Source organism: Chionomys nivalis, chromosome 2, assembly GCF_950005125.1.
Source record: "Chionomys nivalis chromosome 2, mChiNiv1.1, whole genome shotgun sequence".
Classification (NCBI taxonomy): Eukaryota; Metazoa; Chordata; class Mammalia; order Rodentia; family Cricetidae; genus Chionomys; species Chionomys nivalis.
The window spans coordinates 1,838,197-1,858,740 of NC_080087.1; the positions used below are offsets into that span (position 1 = coordinate 1,838,197).

General features: G+C 35.4%; 1 protein-coding gene and 2 pseudogenes across 1 annotated transcript; 1 reads left to right on the forward strand and 2 right to left on the reverse strand.

The window, feature by feature from the left end:
- Window positions 1–983: 983 nt before the first annotated feature.
- Window positions 984–1,913, reverse strand: LOC130869410 (olfactory receptor 4C46-like). Its single transcript, XM_057761520.1, has one exon. The coding sequence runs from the start codon at window positions 1,908–1,910 to the stop codon at window positions 984–986; it is 927 nt and encodes a 308-aa protein (XP_057617503.1). The 5' UTR covers window positions 1,911–1,913.
- Window positions 1,914–7,491: 5,578 nt separating this feature from the next.
- Window positions 7,492–10,027, forward strand: LOC130863429 (alcohol dehydrogenase class-3-like; annotated as a pseudogene).
- A 7,844-nt stretch (window positions 10,028–17,871) lies between these two features.
- LOC130869974 (olfactory receptor 4C46-like) lies at window positions 17,872–18,813 on the reverse strand (annotated as a pseudogene).
- Window positions 18,814–20,544: the final 1,731 nt, after the last annotated feature.

The following is a 20,544-nucleotide window of genomic DNA, read 5'->3' on the forward strand; positions in this document are numbered from 1 at the left end:
AAATTATTCCACAAAACAAAACTGGAAGAATATTTCCTAATTATTTTTATGAAGCCACTATTACCTTGATACCAAAACCACATAAAGATGAAACAATAAAAGGAAATTACAGAATATTTTCTCTTGTGAGAAGAAATACAGAAATTCCCAATAAAATAGCAACAAAATAAATCCAAAAAAGTTTAAAAAAAATTCCATCATGATCAAGTTAGTGTCATTCCAGAGATGCAGAATTAATTCAAAATATATAAATCAGTAAATGTAATCTACCATACCAAAAGACTAAAAAAACAACAAAAACCATAAACATCTCATTTGATAAATAAAAAGCTCACTAGAACAAGAGCATTAGTTTAATGGCATAGCTCAGATAGTGATAAGGTCATTGTTTATGTGTGTGTTTGTGACTGTGACATGGCTAAGAAAGGAGAGTCTACAGCCGGTAAATTAGAAATGTGGATAACTCCCTCACGTAAAGATGAGGAAGGAGAGGTTCAAGGATCAATGAAATAGGAATGCTGGTGCCATTTGTCATGTAAATCCTACTATTCAACCTGGCAGAGCTTGGATGACCTAATTTTGATAAAAGCTTTAGAAAGTTGGTTATGACTGAGAGGATGGACCATGAATGTTTCTGTTAGATGTAACTTTCAGAGAAAAACATCAAAGAACCAGGAAATATAAATGAAAGATTTATAGTAGGATTTAGTTGGAAGGGCTCAGTCACAAATACTCAACCTCAAAAGGCATAAATTGTACAGAGTAATTAGTGATGAATAGGTATTAAAGACAGGAAATGTGTGTTGTAACAGGAGTGCAATTATAGCCTAGACTGGATTAGGTTTCTCCTTTCTATGGTATTTTTTTCTGCTTTTTTCAAGGCCACCCCATAAATGACAGCTGTTTTATTCTTCATGTTTTGACTTTATATAGTCAATCTAAAATGTACAATGAATCCTTTTCTGGTTTGAATCATTATTTATTTATTTGTTCTCTGAGTGCATTTTTCTGTTGAACAATCTCCTAATAGCATTTTTCATTTGAGAATTTCTCAAGGTATAGATGAAAGGGTTCAACATGGGAGTTATCATTGTGTAGAACACAGCTACTGCCTTATCAATAGGTAAAGAAGTTGCAGGTCTCATGTACACAAATATGGAAGGCACAAAGAATAAGACAACCACTGTGATGTGGGAGATGCAAGTGGATAGAGCTTTGCGTCTCCCTTCTGCACTTTGGTTTCTTAGTGAGCACAGGATAACTGTGTAGGAGCCCAAAAGAAGCATAAATGTTAATAAGCAGATAAAACCACTGTTGGCAGCAACAAAGATTCCCAGAATGTGGGTGTCAGTGCAGACCAGATCAAGCAAAGGGTTAAGATCACACATAAAGTGATCTATGACATTAGGGCCACAGAAAGGTAAATCAATAATGAACAGGATCTGTATGATTCCATGAAGAAACCCTCCCATCCATGATACCCCCACTAGCAGGTTACAAACTACTCCATTCATGATGGTTCCATAGTGCAGGGGCTTGCAGATGGCCACATAGCGATCATAAGCCATTGCAGTAAGCAGGATGACTTCAGCAGCTGCAAAGAAATGCTCTCCAAAGACTTGGGTCATGCATCCATTGAATTGAATAGTCTTTTTTTCATGAAGTGAATCAAAAATCAGTTTAGGGTTATTGACAGAAGAATAGCAGGCATCAATAAAGGAGAGATAGGCAAGAAAGAAGTACATAGGAGACCTGACAAATTGATGGTATATGATGGTGAACAGAATGAGCAAATTTCCAATCACAGAGACTATGTAGATAAACAAAAACACAGCAAATACAATTTTCTGCATGTTTTGGTTCTGAGTGAGGCCCAGGAGAACAAACTCGGTCACGTTCCTCTTTTCCATCTGCTTCACTGGAAAGTTAATCACTTTTTTTTTTGACAGGAAAAATAATGCATTCTCAACTTCATTTAACTTTTGCATTCTGTTAATTAACATTTCAATGCTACTCATGTATAAAATTTTGTGAATATTGTTGTTGCTGTTTTCACATACAGAATACAGGTCTTCATACTTTGTGTTACTCAATTTGACTCCCAGATGACTGGATTAAGATGACTGCAAAGAATATAAAAAACAAAACAAAAACAACTTTTTTAAATAATGCTGGAAGAGGAGTGTTTCAAATAGGTGGGGGAATCAACGTAATGGAAACAATATAAATCTAAAGCTTTTTGTTTTTAATCTTATGAGATAAGGAACCATAAAAGCTAATTGAAAATATATCACTAAAACTAGCAATTTATTGTGATAAGAAGAAACTCTGGGCACCAATATCTGACTTTAGTGCCTTGGAAGAAACAGAATTGAGTTCAGTTTTAAGTCAAATCCAAAGGAGGAAGTTCAGGTATCAGACTATTTGTCCTATTTTTTTCACCAATTAATTAAGGTATTTTGTTTTCCATAAAGCACATAAAAATAAATAATAATTCTTTCTTTTTCAAAGAAATTACCAGGATCTGGAAAAATATTTATCTCTATTTATTTTTCCAAAATAAATATTAATAATAAATTAAGACAACTCAATAATGGGTATAAAGGAAGTCAGAGTAATAATGAAAACTACACAATAAAGAAATAAAAGAGTTGCTATAAAATAATGCATAATAATTGATAGTATATGTGAAAGCCTTGTAAAATTTATAATAAAGTAATTCTTCTATGTACTGCACATTATTCCTCATTTCTTTTTAAAACTTTTAATATCCTGTGTAGCTGCTTTTATTTATCTATTTTAAAGATAAGAAAATGATGCATAGGATCATGTATAAGTTCAAGGTCAATATTAAATAAACTGACAAAACATATTGTGTTTTAGTGGTACTTTCTTATAGGTATTTCTTTATTTAATCCCAGTTGTAAATGTAATTGCTGATTAATATCATTATTTTTCTATAATTCATATAGTTATTTTATAATTATATAACATTATATATAAAGCATATAATTATGTAACAGTTTTATTATGTAATATAAAATAACAGAAGAAAAATGATAACTTTCATTATTTTTATTCTTACTTAATTCTTTCTGGCAATTTTTAACAGATATTATTACTAAACTTCAAAATTATCATTTTATACAAATATTGGTTGATAATTTACTCTGAATGGGCTTCTAACACTTTTATTTATTTCATAAGATTTGGATGACAACAACTGTTGTGAGCCCACAAGAATTATACAGTAAAGAAACAGCTGACACTTCTACTGATGTATCCACAGGAAGTGTATATGTGTATTCACCTGCAGGCACACTTGTTCTTTGGATAAGTCACTGTCAGTAAGTCTGTACAAATCTTGTGAAATCATGGCATTTCACCCTCTGTAGTATCCCAGGAGTGTGTAAACCTGACTTTTCCTGTTGGGTAACCAGAATCCTCCCCACACACCAAGAATTCGTGAAAAGGTTTGAAAAGAATTCAGTCTTTTGTAGAAGGAAAAAAAAAAGAAAGAAAGAAAGAAAGAAAGAAAGAAAGAAAGAAAGAAAGAAAGAAGAAAACAACAACAACAACAAAAAGGATTCAGACAAGTCCTTGATCTCATAGCCGAAATCTACATAAAATAGTCTCCACAAACTTTATTGAGAGTAGTCACTGATAAGAAAGGAGCCTCATAGAGGTATTATGTCTGTTCTAAAAGCTGACTCAGAGAGGTGTAATTCTACTGACTTAACAGACTACTAAATTTCTATATTTACCCTTCACTTTGGGATCAACTAACATGGGCTCATAGCTCAGAAAAATTAATTCTTATACAGTGAAAATGCTTGACTTGCTAAAAATTAGCTTCAGAGAGAAAAAAAACTCTCCTCGGCACCCTGCTGATGCAGGATCCTCAGAAGGGACTCCTTTGATTTCAACCAGCTAGATGTTAATGTAAATCAAGCCTTCCTGCAGGTTGGAATAGCTACCAATGCTGTATTCCAGGCCACAGCAGAACTGCACAGCCATGTCCTCTCTGAGACACAGGTGCCTCCTTTTCAGATCCACCGGTTTCTTGTAACTCTGTGAAAAGGCACGCTTGGTACTATTGATATCGCCTATGGGATTGTTAACTTGTCTATACCCCTATATAAACTAAGAGCTTTGTGGAGGTCACCCCCTCGTTTTCAACCTTATTCCTTATCCCCTACCCTTACCCTTATGATTTGCCCTTCCCTTAGGCCTTATGTCCTTGTGCTTCTTCTTCTTCTTTTTTTCCTTCTTTCTTCTTATCCCAAGGAATAAAGAAACATGCCTAAGTAAGTTAGTTTTTTCTACACCACAGATCCCATTCCCAAACCCATTTTCACTTGCTGCAAAAGTGAAAAAGCCTGGGGGAGTGCTGAGGCTGCTATGCAGGAGCACTCCATAAACTACATTGAGTAATTTTGTCAGTGAACATGTAGATGTTACATGACACACTTACCTTCTAAGTACTAAGAAATACATGCTGCTGGATTCTTAAATTGGTTATTGTACTTTGGCCTCACTTAAGGTCACTTTTCCCTAACATCATTGTAAAAGGGGATCCCAGAATTCTTTTGTAACCCTTTAAGAAATATTGCAGCAGTGGTCAAAAATAATCCTTCAAGAATTGAAAGCAGCAAGTAAGAAGCCAGCTTTCCCTCCTTTCACTCCTCTCATTTTACATTCATTACCTCGCACCTCGTGAAACTGCTTCATCATCTGTCTATAAAGTGAATCCTGACTCATAATTTCCTGTGAGAATTGGTTAAAATGTAAAAAAAACATGCACAAAAGTAACAAGCATAACGCTTCAAGTTATTTTTGTAAGGTGGTGTATACATAACAGATAAGCTTAGTGGGTGGGCGACAACATGAAGACACATTTGACTCTGTCATGAACCGAAGAAGAGTCATCCCTAACGGTACTTTGTAAGAAACCACAGAAATGGGTCTCACAGTGAGTTGTCTGTGTTTGTATTAAAATCAAGAACTTAATAATGATGCAATTAATACTAGTCTCTGGGACTTATGAGTGAGAGGTCCAACTAATCATTTTTATCATCATGATTTATTGTGATTATTAATAGAAATTTCAAAGAGCAAAATAATATTTCATAAAATAGATAGGTTGATCTTATTGATTTATTTCTATTAGTTTCATGATAGCTAATGAAAATAATAAAAGATATATCTGTTAAATTTTAAAAATTAGTCTGAAGAGCAAAACCTCTGTGACTGTATTTGAAAATATTGAGAGATGATTATTCCCATATGTGAAAAAAATCACAATATCTAATAAGCACATTTAAAAAACATACCTTAACAGTTGGGAATCATCTTGACCATAGTTGTGAGTATTCAGTGTTCACATCAATACCACCTTCAGTGAAACTTTCCTTAGAAAAAAGACTTTTTCTATGAAATATATGAATACATTTGCTAACGAACATCTTAGATAACTTACTATCAAACAGGCCTGTGTTAAGGAAGTGTCTTCATAAGAAAATTCTTCCTCCATTTCCCCCAAATTAAAATTATTTCAGAGAAATCATAATCTTTGGTGTTTGTTGGGCACTCTAGAGAAATGATTTTTTTGTTTCCTGGTTCTGGTTCTGCAAGATAGGAGGTAGCAAAGTTGCAAAACACATCCAAATAGATCTAATCTTGGTCAATCTTACAGTGAGAAACAACTGTGTCCTACCTAAAAAGAGTGTTTAAAGCTGTATGCTTTCAGATTTCTGCAGTTTTATATTGGAGACTTGTCTCATAGGAATTCATTATCTCCTGTGATAGAAAGAACGTCTCTTAAAGTCTGGTGTTCTGGAAACCTTTATTTGACACTTGCCAGTTTTTCAGCTGAGAACTGAATTTCCAGTACTTGTTTATGTTTTTATTCCATTTTTTTATTTGAGTTTTTCTTGTTAAGAATCCGTATACCAGCAGCAATTATCTGAAAACCTGGATGTTGCCATATTTTATCAAGACTGTCCTGTCTCTGCTGCAGCCTCAAATCACACACTATTGCTGGGGTCACACACATGTGCAATCACTCTAACTTTTCTGGTTGATGTGGAACTCATTCTTACACTACATGCTTCTAATCCTCCTGTCCCTCTATAAAACTATTTTATTTGTTTTTTTGTTTGTTTGTTTTTGTTTTTCAAGGCAATGTTTCTCTGTAGCTTTGGAGACTGCCCAGGAACTAGCTCTTGTAGACCAGGTTGGCCTCAAACTCACAGAAATCTGCCTGCCTCTGACTCCCAAGTGCTGGGATTAAAGGCGTGAGCCACCATGGCCTGGTTTAGAAAACTTTTTCTAACAAAACAAACTGATACTGATTTTTGTCTCTTTTAAGCTGATTACTTGATGAAGACATACATTAATATAATGATATGTTTCAAATGTTTTTTGGAATTTCCTCGCCTGTGTATATATACTATATCTTACAACTAGATATAAAGATTTCTTGGACAAAATAATAAGTAGAAAGAATTTTAATGGCATAGGTAATGTTGATGTGCAACACTAAATAGGGAATCCAAGATGAGAAACCCTGTTGCAAATAGGTGTGGCTTCAAACACACACACACATACACACACACACACACACACACACACAGAAAAACAAAGCAAACTAAAAAAGAAAATGATTTTATACCCATCACCGTGAAGCTCTCTATTTTAATTACATTTTGGAAAGTTTTGATGTTACCTGAAAAAGTAGATTTACAAAATTAATTTTAAGTTGAGACCAATTGTGCATTAGATAAACACCAGGAAGTAAGAAAAACAGGGTTTTCTTCTAATTATTTCCACCATTCCCCATCCATTTGTGTCCTCTGCCTGGGAATATTATAGAGCAAAACTGTTATATCAGAGAACAAGTATGGCCAGTTTATGTTCAAATGCTGTATGTGTGTTCTACTTCTGCACATGCTAGATGGAAGATTTTTAAAATAGCTAAAATCCTGGGGCACAAAAAAAAAATCTTTGTAAATTCCAAAAACTGAAATCACTTCTTTTGTCCTTCCTAATCACAAGGCAATGCACCTTTCAATTGATAGCAAAGCAGTCTCTAGTAAACACAAACTAATAGTAATTAAACAACTTATTAGTTGATGATGAGTGGGTCAAAGAAGAAATCTAGAAAGAAATTTTTAAGATTCCTGCTATTTCTAGATGAACTTCTGTTAGAAAAGAGAGAAAATTATATCCTCCCATTCTCTAGTTCCTCTTTTCTGTTATCTTTACTTCTACATCTTGGTTATACCCTTAAAGTTTATGATAACTGTACTTCAGAAATACCCCTTGGATCAACAAGACCCACTCTGCCACCTACTCCGACAAACCTGAACACCTTCCTCATGACCAGCCCCACCCCACAATCCTGTGAGACTACATAGGCACAGGTGCAAACCACAACATTTGGAATAATAGGTACAGGCACAAGCCGTACCAGTTGGGAAAAAAGTGTGAATGCCGGTGTAAGAAGGCCTTCAACAACCAAAAGAGCAATATGGCACCACCAGAAAACAGTGGTCTTACAACAGCAAAACCCGAACATTCCAATACAGCGAAAACACCATTAAATGGACCTAAAAATTACTTTATGAAGATGATAGAGGCTCTTAAAGGGGAAATGAAAAAAATAATCCCTTAAAGAAGACAAGGGAAAAGTTGGAAGACATGAATAAATCCCTAAAAGAAAGCAAAGAAAGCCAGAAAAACAAAAACAAAAACAAAAAAAACAGATAAAGGAAATGGTTCAAGACGTAAAAACTGAATTATTAACAATAAAGAAACCAAAACCAAGAGAATTTTGGAAACAGAACATCTGGGGAAGTGGACAGAAATTACAGACATAAGCATCACCAACAGAATATAAGTAATGAAAGACAGAATCTCAGGATTTGAAGATATGAGAGTAAATAGATATATCAGTCAAAGAAAATGTTAAATTCAAAATTTTTCTAACACAAAATGCCAATGGACACCATGAAAAGATGAAACTTAAGAATGATAGGGATAAAAAAGGAAGAGAATACCAGCTCAAAGTTACAAAAAACATATTCAACAGAATCATAGAAAAAACTTTTCTCACATAAACTAAGTCAAGCCTGCCGGGTGGTGGTGGTGCATGCCTTTAATCCCAACACTCAGGAGGCAGAGGCAGACAGATCTCTGTGAATTCAAGACCAGTCTGGTCTACACGAGCAGACAGATCTCTGTGAATTCAAGACCAGTCTGGTCTACACGAGCTAGTTCCAGGACAAGTTTTCAAAGCTACAGTGAAACCCTATCTTGAAAAAAAAAGAAAGAATGAATGAAAGAAAGAAAGGTAGGCCTTTAAAGGTACATGAAGCTCACAGAATAACCAATAGGCTGTACCAAAAAAGCCCCCTTACCACATAGTAATCAAAACATTAAACTTATAAAATAAAGAATTTTCAGAGCTGCAAGGAAAAAGGCCAAGAGACATATAAAGGCAGGCTTATCAAAATTAAATCCACCTTCTCATTGGAGATTCCAAAATTCAAAAGGTCCTGGAGAGATGTTTTACAGACACTAAAGGAACATGGATGCCAGTTACCTTTACTATAGCCAACAAAACTTTCAATCAAAAACCTAGAAAAACACTTACCAAAATAAACAAAAGGCGGAGAGAGAATATCCAAATTAACAAATTCAGAAATGACAAGGTGGGGCATAGCAAGATACTCTAAAGAAATCCAGAGAATCATTAGGTTATACTTCAGAAACCTGCAATTAAAAAAAAAATTGAAAATCTAAAAGAAATGTACAAATTTCTTTTTCTTTCTTTCTTTCTTTTTTTTAAAGAAAAATAAATACCCAGGATCCGCTAGACTTGTTGCTTGACATTCAGCTCACTATCTCCAACTTGCAGACATGGCGAACCAAGGCTGCATTCGCCTGGGAGGCTCGAAAGTCTCTCTCCAAAGAAGAGATAGAAGTCGCACCTCCCAGGGCTCATGTAGTTCAAATTAAGATCATCGCCACTGACTTTGACACACGGTTGCCTGTATTCTGAGCAGAGCTGATCCTGAGGGAGGGGTGTTTCCCAGTGACCTTGGATGAAGGTGCTGGGATTGTGGATAGCTTGATTAAGGAATTACTAAAGTGAAGGCAGGTGATACATTCACCCCCGCTTTACATCCCACAGAGGAGAAAGCAAATTTTGTCTGAATCCTAAAACCTTTGCCAGAAGTTAAGAGTCACTCAGGGGAAAGGATTAACGCCAGATGACACTAGCAGATTTACCCTCAAAGGAAACTCTATTTTTCATTTTATGGGAACCAGCACATTTTCTGAGTACACAGTTGTGGCTGACATCTCCGTTGCTAAAATTGATCCTTCAGCACCATTGCATAAAGTCTGCCTTCTTGGGTGTGGCATTTCACCTTGATACGGTGCTGCTGTGAACACTGCCAAGGTGGAGCATGGTTCTACCTTTGCCATCTTTGGCATGGGAGGAGTTGGATTGACAGTGATAATGGGCTGTAAAGTGGCTGGTGCATCCCGGATCACTGGTATCGGCATCAATAAAGATAAATTTGCAAAGGCCAAAGAATTTGCAGCCTTTGAATGTATTAACTCCCAGGATTTCCGTAAACCCATCCAAGAAGTATTCATTGAAATGACAGATGGAGGAATAGATTACTCTTTCTAGGCTATTGGCAATGTGAAGGTCATGAGAGCAGCCCTCTAGGCAGAGCACAAAGGTTGGGGAGTCAGTATGGTGGTTGGCACAGCTGCTTCAGGTGAAAAAATCGCCACTCACCCATTCCAGCTGGTGATAGAACGCACCTGGAAGGGCATTATCTTTGAAGGATGGAAGAGTGTAGAGAGTGTCCCAAAGCTGGTGTCTGAATATATGTCAGAAAAGATTAAAGTTGACGAATTTGTAACTGACACTCTGTCCTTTGACCAAAACAATAAAGGCTTCGATCTGATGCACTCAGGGAAAAGCATTCGAACTGTTCTAAAGATGTAAGTTCAGAAGAGAACACTGTCCATCCTGTACTTTTTCCTGTGATCGGATGAGAACAGACTGACAGATCTGCAAGCCTCTTAGACTTTAGAAAGTACTAGAAGGAGTGTGTGTAATCGTGTCTCTAATCAAGGACAGGGCAAATAATCATAAGTCAGTTTTTTGAACTCTCCACGTAAATAATTATTGCTCAAGAAATATTTTAACCTAATAAAAATACTTTCTGCATTTGTGAAAAAAATAAACACAAACTATCGTTTTTGATCTTACATCCCTCCCCTCCTCCCGTTCCCTCTTCTATTCCCCCCACCAAACGTCTAAGTGTAATCCATCCACTCCTCAGAGAGGGTAAGTCACATAGATTTGAGGAAGATCCAAACCCCTCCCTACTATATCTAGGCTTAGTAGGGTATCCATCCAAAGACAGGGGGTTCCAAAATCCAGTACAAGCAGTTGAGATAAACTCTAGTGGCACTGCCAGTGGCTCTGCAGTCTGCCCCAGCGATACAACTGTCACCCACCTTCAAGGATGAGTCCCGCTAAGAACATAAGCGATAGTGGAGAGAGTGCCCAAACTGGTCTTGCCTGTAGTCAGATTGATGCATATCTTAAGTGTTGCCACAGAACCTCCATCCAGCAACTGATGGAAACAGAGGCAGAGACCCACAGTGGAGCACTGGCCTGAGCTTCCAAAGTCCAGTTGAAGAGCGAGTGAGAATATGAGCAAAGTGTTCAAAATCATGATGGTAACACCCACTGAAACAGTTTGCCTGAGCTAATGGGACCTCACCTACTCCAGATGGACAGGGAAGGAACCAGCATGGACCAACTCCTTGAGAGGTACCACATACCAAAATAAAATCAAGACCAGATAAACAATTTAAATAGACCTATAACCCCTTAAGGAAATAGAAATAGTCAATTAACATCACCCAACCAAAAAGAAAAAAAGAAAAAAGAAAAAGAAAAAGCCCAGGGTCTGATGGTTTCAATGCAGAAAGCTACCAGAATAACTAATACTAATACTGTTCAAATTCTTCCACATAATAGAAACAGAAGGAATATTGCCAAATTCATACCCCAATACCCCCCCAAAAAAACAAAGATGCAGCAAAGAGAATTATAGAACAATCTCCCCCATGAACATTGATGTAAACATACTCACCAAAATACTGTCAAACCAAATACAAAAACACATTTAAAAACATCATTATTGAGTTGGCCTCATCCCAGATATGCAGAGATAGTTCAACATATGAAAATCTGTCAATGTAATCCACTCTATAAACAAACTGAAAGAAAAATATCACACATGATCTTCTCGTTGGAAGTTTGAAAAGGTCTTTGACAAAATCCAACACCAGTTCCTGATAAAGGTTTTGGAGAGAACACATACCTAACACAAGGAACATACCTAAATGCTGTGGTCTGCAAGAATTAAGTACTGAGATTTCAGCTGAGAAAGCAGAAGATTGACCCACCAAAATGAACACATTCTGATAGAGATAACCCAGTTACAAGATGTTGGTCCTAACACCTTTTGTATAATGACCATTCTTGCAGTGAATATCTTATGATGCCACAAGCACTCTCTTTCTCTAAAGGGAACTTTCTCCAAAAGATTCAAGCAGCTACTTCTCTGGTAGAAGAACAATTACAAATGGGTCATATTAAGCCCTCCTCTAACTCAGGGAACACTCCAGCATTTATTATTTAGAAAAAAACAGGCAGATGAAGATTGTTACAAGATCTTAAAAAAGATAAGTGAAATTATGAAGCCTATGGGACTTTACAACCTGACTTGCCATCTCCATTGGCTATTCCTAAAAGTTATAATTTAATTGTTATAGACTTACAAAACTTCTTCTTTACCATGGCCTTACATCCTCAAGAGTATCAAGATTTTGTCTTCACCTAATTTTCAAAGACTCTAGCAAATGTTCCAATGGAAAGCTTTACCACAAGGAAGTAAAACCAGCCCAACCTTGTACCAATTGTTTATGGATGCAGCCTTCTTACAAGTTCGTGAAATATACTCTAACCTGTATCTAATTCACTATATGTATGATATATTGATTTCATGAGCTGACAGAGCCTACCTACAAGATGTATTACAATTTCTGATTCAACAGTTAACTTTATATGGGTTTCAGGTGGCCTCTGGAAAAAAAAAATCCAAATTCAACTTCCTTTTTCAAATTGAGGCATGTTATTCACACAGGTTTCATTTCTCCCCAATCTTTCCAATTACAGATGAATCATTTAAAAACCTTAAATTATTGTCAAAAACTGCTTGGAGATGTTATTTGGGTTTGCTCCTATATAGGAATACCCATGACTAGATTCAAGCCTTTATTCAAAATTCTCCAAGGTGACCCTAATTCTAGGGTCACCACTTAACACATGAAGGTCAAACCACTTTGGTTCTTATAAAAGGAAAACTTAATACTCAGAAGCTCCTTCATGTAGCTAATAATAATCCTTGGAGTGTTAGATACTACATACTGAGTACACTCCCATGGCCTGCTTTTAGCAAAAGAGACCACTAGAATGGCTACACTTACCTGCAACTCATAGAAAAACTGTGACTGCTTATTCTTCCAACTGCCTCCTTATTGGATAATGGAAAAAAAGAAAGTAAGAATTTTGGGGGGCAAGATGCTCATGAGATAATTATCCTCTACACAGCTGAACAATATAATATTTTGTCTTACGAGTTCACAGAATGGCAAATTCCTCAATTTAAGGTATATAGGTATTTTTTCAAATAATTTTTATTAAAATTTCTAGATTTACATCCTATTATATTTCCCTATAACACTAAATCAGATCCATTATCCCCTCCATCAGCACTCATCTTCATTGATGGCTCTGCCTCTGGTCAAGTTGCATTGATTATTGATGGTCATAAAAAAAATTCTTTCCCACTCAGGAAACCTCTGCATGGAGAGTTAATAGCATTGATTTGCTGCAAGCCCTACATTGAGGAACTATCAGTTGGGGTTGAGCTTCAATGGGTTTGTGTGTTCTAAGATAGGGGCAAGTGGATTAGAAAAGTTAGACTGACTACCAAGAGATACAAAAAAATGACAGAGACAAGAATAGAGTTAGGAGTATAACCCAATGAATGCTGAGTTTGCCTGCATTTATTTTTCATATGTTTGTATGCTTCAGTTCAAAGGGGTGGAATATGGCAAGACTTCCTTACCATGATACAAGCAAAGAGAAAACAAAGTAATTACCTCTTCGATACTTGAAACATCAAACAACTATATCCCAGGTTGAGTATTCTGTTGTTTAGACAGGACATACAGTGACCACACCTTAGCCCAGGCAGCATGTAGACAGCCACAACCTGTGCTAAACCTCCTGTCATAAACTTGAAGATGCAAAAACAGGCTTGAACATGCTAATCTTTGGTCAAGACAAACTGAATTCGCTTCTGTGGTCTCTAACCTATTCCCTCCATTTCAATTTACCTAATAAAGCCTGTGATTCTGCTATAGGACAGATTGCTGTGCTACCTTAGGTTGTCTTCTTTCACCTTCCAGACTTCCCATCAACACATACATTCCATCATGTCTTAGGTTTCTTGGAGGGAAAAAGATCTTATCTGTAATTGATTACAAGCCTGTGTTTATAAAGGATTAAGGGAGAGCGTGTACCTAGATGCCATGCACCACTTAGCCAACGTTCCATCAAGAGAGTTCTAGATAATAACAAATACTCATGGGCAAGTAGATGATGCTTTGTGATACACATGTGTCTATGGCTATAATATGTTCTAATAAAGGAACAAAGGATGACCAAAACAGGCTAGCTGTAGACAGACACTTCGTTCTGCTCAGTTCTGTAGCTGTTAAGTCCAAAATAAACACCCAGAGGCTTATGTTAATTACAAACTGTATTATTGTTCAGGCTTATTACTAATTAGCTCTTATGATTTAAATTCACCCATAATTCTTCTCTATGTTTAGCCATGTGGTTTGTTACCATTTATCAGTAAGGCATTCTTATCTTGCTTCCTTTGCATCTGGCTTGTAGCTGTCTCTCTGCCTTTTTCCCCTATTCACAATTCTAGTCTGGATGCCCTGCCTATACGTTCTACCTGGTTACTAACTAATCAGTGTTTTATTAAACCAGTGTGAGTGACAAATATTTTCAATGTACAAGAGCATTATCCCAGAGTACTCCTCCTTTTTTTCTTTTCACAACAAGAACTCTGAATTTAATCTCTTTTGTTTCTTTTCTTTCTGAACATTATTCATAGTAACATGTAACTAATATGCTAAACAATTACAAATTTCCATAAACCATTTTGGGAGGGAATATAGGTATAGATTTCTAGGCTAATTCCTGTTGTTTAGGTGCACTGATAATCTTATAGCAATCCAAAGAAAATTTGGGTTTATGGTCAAGTCCTGATTGGAACATTCTGTGAGGCTGGACCATCTCAGTAAGCAGCCTTGAAGCTGTTCTAGATGCAGAATTCAGAGGAAAGTGAAACAGAGGTGTTTCAAAATTTTGAATCATCTGGACCATCTGCTCTCATTGAAGGTTTTTCAGGGAGTCTTCCTGATAAAAACCTTATTTTTCTTAACCAATAATTGATCCACAACGTGTCATTTCCTCTGGAAACAGATTACTGATAAATGGCTTCAAATTTGTGAGCCATGCACACGGTGGCTCGCTGCCTCCACATGAGGCAGCTCAATTACCTTATGGGGTCAGATTAAGTGACTGACATCTGATACTTTTCAAATTCAGATGAATCAAGGGAAAAAGTTAACTCCTGAAAATAATTTCCTTTTGATGTTTGCTGTGTTTATCCTTAAGGTATATTGATACAATTTTAGGATATATTTATTATATTGCAATATACATTTTTACCTCTGATCAAGATACTTACACATTGTTTACATTTTGAGATCATTGTTCTCATTTGTTTCAAAGTTGTTTAAAGATTGTTTAATATTCTTATATGAAGTCTTAATCTTTCAGTTATATAGGTATTAAGAATTATAGGTGAATAATCATTTATATTTTTTATACTTTTAATCAGACTAATTAGAATCTTTAGATACATACAGATTATATTCTGAATAATAGGTAATCTTCAAACACTTCACAGAGCTGTGTATGGCATTTACATAACTTAGGGTTCTGTTGATGTGAGACTTGATTGCTCTTGGTAGCACCCATCTATTCCAAAGAGAATGCTGAGCACTGAAGACACTCCATTTGGAGCTTTTTTTTTTCTTGGTAAAACTGGCTTTGGGGCAAGGAACTGCCCATGCATTGACCACTGACAAAATGTATGATGTACAGACAGTACCAACACGAAATAGAAAAAAAGACTGTCAAATCTTGCCAAGACAAGGTTAGAAAGCTTTGAAAAATTTCCTACCTCTGTAAATGGTCTGTCAGTTACTCTAGGCCTTAGCCATAGTTGGTTGCTCTAATATTACAAATGAGACTTTGAATGATTGCCCAGGTAGCCAGTTGTCTCTGTCATTTGTTGCTCAATTTGAAAGTCGCTTGAATGAACTTCCTGATTACTCGAGTCATATTATTTTCCTTTTCGGTTCTTTAATGGTGTTGAAGACTAGATAGTCATAGTTACTTTCCTCTCATGACTTGACCAATTTATTTATAAAACAAAAATTAGAGTCCTTAAGATAAAATAATTTTTGAAACATTTATCACTTGTTTCTTGCTTGATATTGTTTATGCTGGCTGTAAGTTTAATTTTTATATTTGATATTTGTTCTTATTCCATATAATTTTGTATTAGGCTTAGAACTCTCTTATATAAACCAAAGGAAGAGGTGCTATAGGAAATCCTTCAGTCAGTCAACTTTAAGCTACCTTCCCACTTGGGAAAAGCCTCTTATACTATGAATGCCAATGTAAAGTGTGCAAGGTAAAGAACAGGTCAGGCAAACTAGTTGCCATCTTTTCTAAGGACATTGTTCTCCTTTTATTTTCACTTCTGTCTCTAAATTTCTCATACTGGCTCAGTTATGAGTTGTATTTTGCACGGTGCCATGTTTTTGGAATGAACACCAGAGCATCCCTTATACACAATTCCTTTTGCATACATGTGTGTATGCATGCATGTGACTTTTGATTTAGCTTTATATTTAAATATAAGCTAGTTTTAACTTTGTATGTTTGTGTACATGTGTATGAAATTAAAATTCAACTGCATGTATGTGTACATGTACCTACTGTTTTTAAAAACAGCTTTAAACAGCCACAAGAGTTTCTCAGTCTTAACGGAATCTGAACATTGTCTCTCCTCTCAGACTAAGAAAACAATAATTCTCAAATATTTTAAATTGCTATGTATTTATAAGGGTTGAATAATATATGTAAACAAGTTACAACATACTGACATGTGATTCGAATCTGCTTTAAGATATGGGATTTTTTTTCTGATTCCTTCAAGGCCAGCCCATAAATTACAGCTTATTTATTCTTCATGTGTTGTAGGAGCAGCAGCGGGCTGCGTCCCGCCACCTGGCTAACTTTACCTGAAATAATTACACGGAAGCTGTATTCTTTTAAACAGTGCCTGGCCCATTAAATCTAGCCTCTTTTTGGCTAATTCTCACGTATTAATTTAGCCCATTTCTAATAATCTGTGTAGCAACACGAGGTGTACTTACCAGGAAAGATCTTAACCTGCGTCTGTCTGGAGTGGGAGAATCATGGCGACTGCCTGACTCGGCTTCTTTCTCCCAGCATTCTGTTCTGTTTACTCCACCCACTTAAGGGTTGGACTATCAAATGGGCCTAGGCAGTTTCTTTATTAATTAACCAATGAAAGCAACAGACTAGAAAAAAATCACTCCCACATCATTTCCCCTTTTTCTGTTTAAACAAAAAAGAAGGCTTTCATTTTAACATAGTAAAATTACATATAGCAAAACAGTTATCAAGCAAGAATTACAGTTACAATATTTATATCTATTTTATCTTTTATCATAACTCAGGAAAACAAGTATGTATCCATTCTTCAACTCCATCAAAGACTCCAGAAGGATATAATATTACCTAAGCAAACAAGAAATCCAAAACTCTAGAAATGACAGAGACATCTAGCTGCCTATACAGTCACCCAAAGTTCTTTTGTATTGTTGGGGCATCCGTTTTTGGCCTTTAGGCCCATAGTGTTTAGCAGACATTTCCATGAAACAGGAAATTTTAAAGACAGTTCATCACTATCTGCTGTGTCCTGCAGAATGTCTCATAGACACTTTCATAAATCAGGAACCCCGAAAGATCATCTCACTTTTAGGCAATTTTAGCAGTCCTCTCTCTGAGGGTTTTCTGTGTCCAGTTTATGCAATAGTCCAGGCAAGAGCAGTTTCTTGCCCAAATGGCTATCAAACTCCATAAGGAGCTTCTTTAATGCCCATCTTCCTCTTGAAGTAGATTGGTGCTGCCAGGAGCAGACGTGTCTCATTGTCTGAAAAGCCCTAAATTATTAAAACATTTGAAATGCCATATTCTGTAGTCTTTGAAAGATATGAAGAATGCCTATCCAACTGAAATATATCTCTATATATCTAGAAAATCTAACTAACATGACTACAAGCTTTACTATTATCAATGATTATCCATTAGCAACCTATATTTCCTAATTATACATTACATTTTTAAATAAACTACACAATCACAATACCTTAATCAAGATCAGAAATACATATACATATAACAAAATTGACCTTAAAATCCATACCAATGCAAATTATTCATATCTATATCATTCATGAGTTAAATGTTCTATATTACGTCAATCTAAAATGTACAATCATTTTCTGATTTGACTCACAATATTCTTATTTGTCTCCTGCATGCATTTTCCTATTGAACAATCCCCTAATAGCATCTTTCATTTGAGCATTTCCCAAGGTATAGATTAAAGGGTTTAACATGGGAGTTATCATTGTGTAGAACACAGTAACTGCCTTATCAATACGTAAAGTAGTTGCAGGCCTCAAATACACAAATATTCAGGGCACAAAGAATAAAACAACAACAGTGATGTGGGAAATACAAGTGGAGAAAGCTTTGCGTCTCCCTTCTGCACTGTGGTTTCTTAATGAGTACAGGATAACCATGTAGGAGCCCAGAAAAAGGAGAAATATAAATACACAGATAAACTCACTGTTGGCAGCAACAAAGAGCCCCAGAATGTGGGTATCAGTGCAGACCAGTTCAAGCAAAGGGTTAAGATCACACATAAAGTGATCTATGACATTAGGGCCAAAGAAAGGTAAAACAATAATGAACAGGATCTGTATGATTCCATGAAGAAACCCTCCCATCCATGACACCCCCACTAGCAGGTTGCATACTGCTTGGTTCATGATGGTTACATAGTGCAGGGGCTTGCAGATGGCCACATAGCGATCATAAGCCATCACAGCAAGCAGGATGATTTCAGCTCCTCCAAAGAAATGTTCTCCAAAGACTTGGGTCATGCATCCATTGAATTGAATAGTCTTTTTTTCATTAAGTGAGTCAAAAATCAGTTTAGGGTTATTGACAGAAGAATAGCATGCATCAATAAAGGAGAGATAGGCAAGGAAGAAGTACATCGGGAACCTTAACATTTGATGGTATATGATGGTGAACAAAATGAGCAAATTTCCAATCACAGAGGTTATGTAAATAATCAAAAACACAACAAATACTATTTTCTGCATGTTTTGGTTCTGTGTGAGGCCCAGGAGAACAAACTCGGTCACATTCTTCTTTTCCATCTGTTTCATTGAAAAGTTAATCACTTTATTTTTTGGCCAGGAAGAATAATTCATCATCAACTTCCTTTAACTTCTGTGTTCTCATAATTAACATTTAAATGTTACTCAGGGCCAGGCTGTGGTGGTGCACGCCTTTAATCCCAGCATTTAGGAGGCAGAGGCAGGCAGATCTCTGTGAGTTCGAGGCCAGCCTGGTATACAAGAATTTGTTCCAGGGCAAGCTCCAAAAGGTACCAAGAAACCCTGTCTTGAAAATTTTTTTTAAAAAAAGCAATTAAATGTTACTCAGGTATAAAATTTTGTGAATATTGTTGTTTGCTGTTCTCATATACAGAATAAAGCTCTTCATACTTTGTGTTACTCCAATTGATACCTGGATGACTGGATTAAGATGACTGCAAAGAATATAAAAAAGAAAAGAAAACAAAAAGAACTTTTGTAAATAATGCTGGGGGTGGAAAGTTTCAAATATGTGGAGGATCAAAGTAGTAGGCACAAATATAAAGCTAAAGCTTTTTGTTTTCAATCTTATGAGATAAGGTACCTAAAAAGGAAATTGAAAATATGACATGAAAACTAACAAGTCATTGGAATAAGAGGAATCTCTGGATACCAATTTAATAAACTGACTTTAATGCCTTGAAAGAAATAGAATTGAGTTCAGTTCTAAATCAAATTCAAAGGAAGAAGCTCAGATATTACACTACTTGTCATGTTTACTTTCATCACTTAATAAAGGTAATTTGCTTTACAAAAACAAATACAAATAAATTATGATTCTATTTTTTCAAATAAATACCAGGGTAGTGAAAAATATTCATCTTTATTTACTTTTCCAAAATAAAATTTAATAAGAAATAAAACAACTCAATAATGGATATAAAGAAAATCAGGGTAATAATAAAAACTACTTAGTAAAGGGATAAAAGAGTTTACTATAAAATAATGTATAATAATTGAAAGTATATGTGAAACCTCTGTAAAAGCTATAATAAAGTAATTCTTCTATGTACTCACATTATTCCTCATTTACTTGAATACTTTTAATATCCATTGTAGCTGATGTAATTTATCTATTTTTGAGATAAGCAAATAAAAAATAGAACCATGTATAATTTCAAAGTCAATATTAAGTAAATTGATAAAACATACTGTTTCTTAGTAGCATTTTCCTATAGCTATTTCTTTATTCAATCACATTTAAAATGAAATTGCTGATTAAAATCATTTTTCGACAAATTATATAGTTATATTTATAATTATATAACATGATATATATTCATATAACATATAATTATATAACAATTTTATTGTTACATAATATAAAACCAGAAAGTTAGTGTTTCCATGCTAATAATTGGAAGAAAAATGATGACTTAGATTTTTTTTATTAATTTTGTCTTGAAATTTTTAACAGATATTATTATTAAAAGTCTTACATTTAAACTCCATAATTGTCATTTTATACAAATATTGGTTTATAATTTACCTTAAATGGGCTTCTGACATTTTGCTTCATTTCATATGATTTGGGTGACAACGTCTGTTGTGAGCCCACAAGTATTATACAGTAAATGTACAGCTGACACTTCTACTTGACTATCCCCAGGAACTTTATATGTGTACTTCACCTAGAATAATGCATTTTTTACACAGCTACAAGCACATTTGTCTTTTGAATAAGTCATTGTCAAGTCTGTAAAAATCTTGTAAAATCATGGCATTTCTCCTTTCTTTAGTAGCCCA

Bases quoted from the DNA above. Each gene is read 5' to 3' on its own strand.
- LOC130869410 (XM_057761520.1), bottom strand. From the start codon at position 1,910: ATGGAAAAGAGGAACGTGACCGAGTTTGTTCTCCTGGGCCTCACTCAG.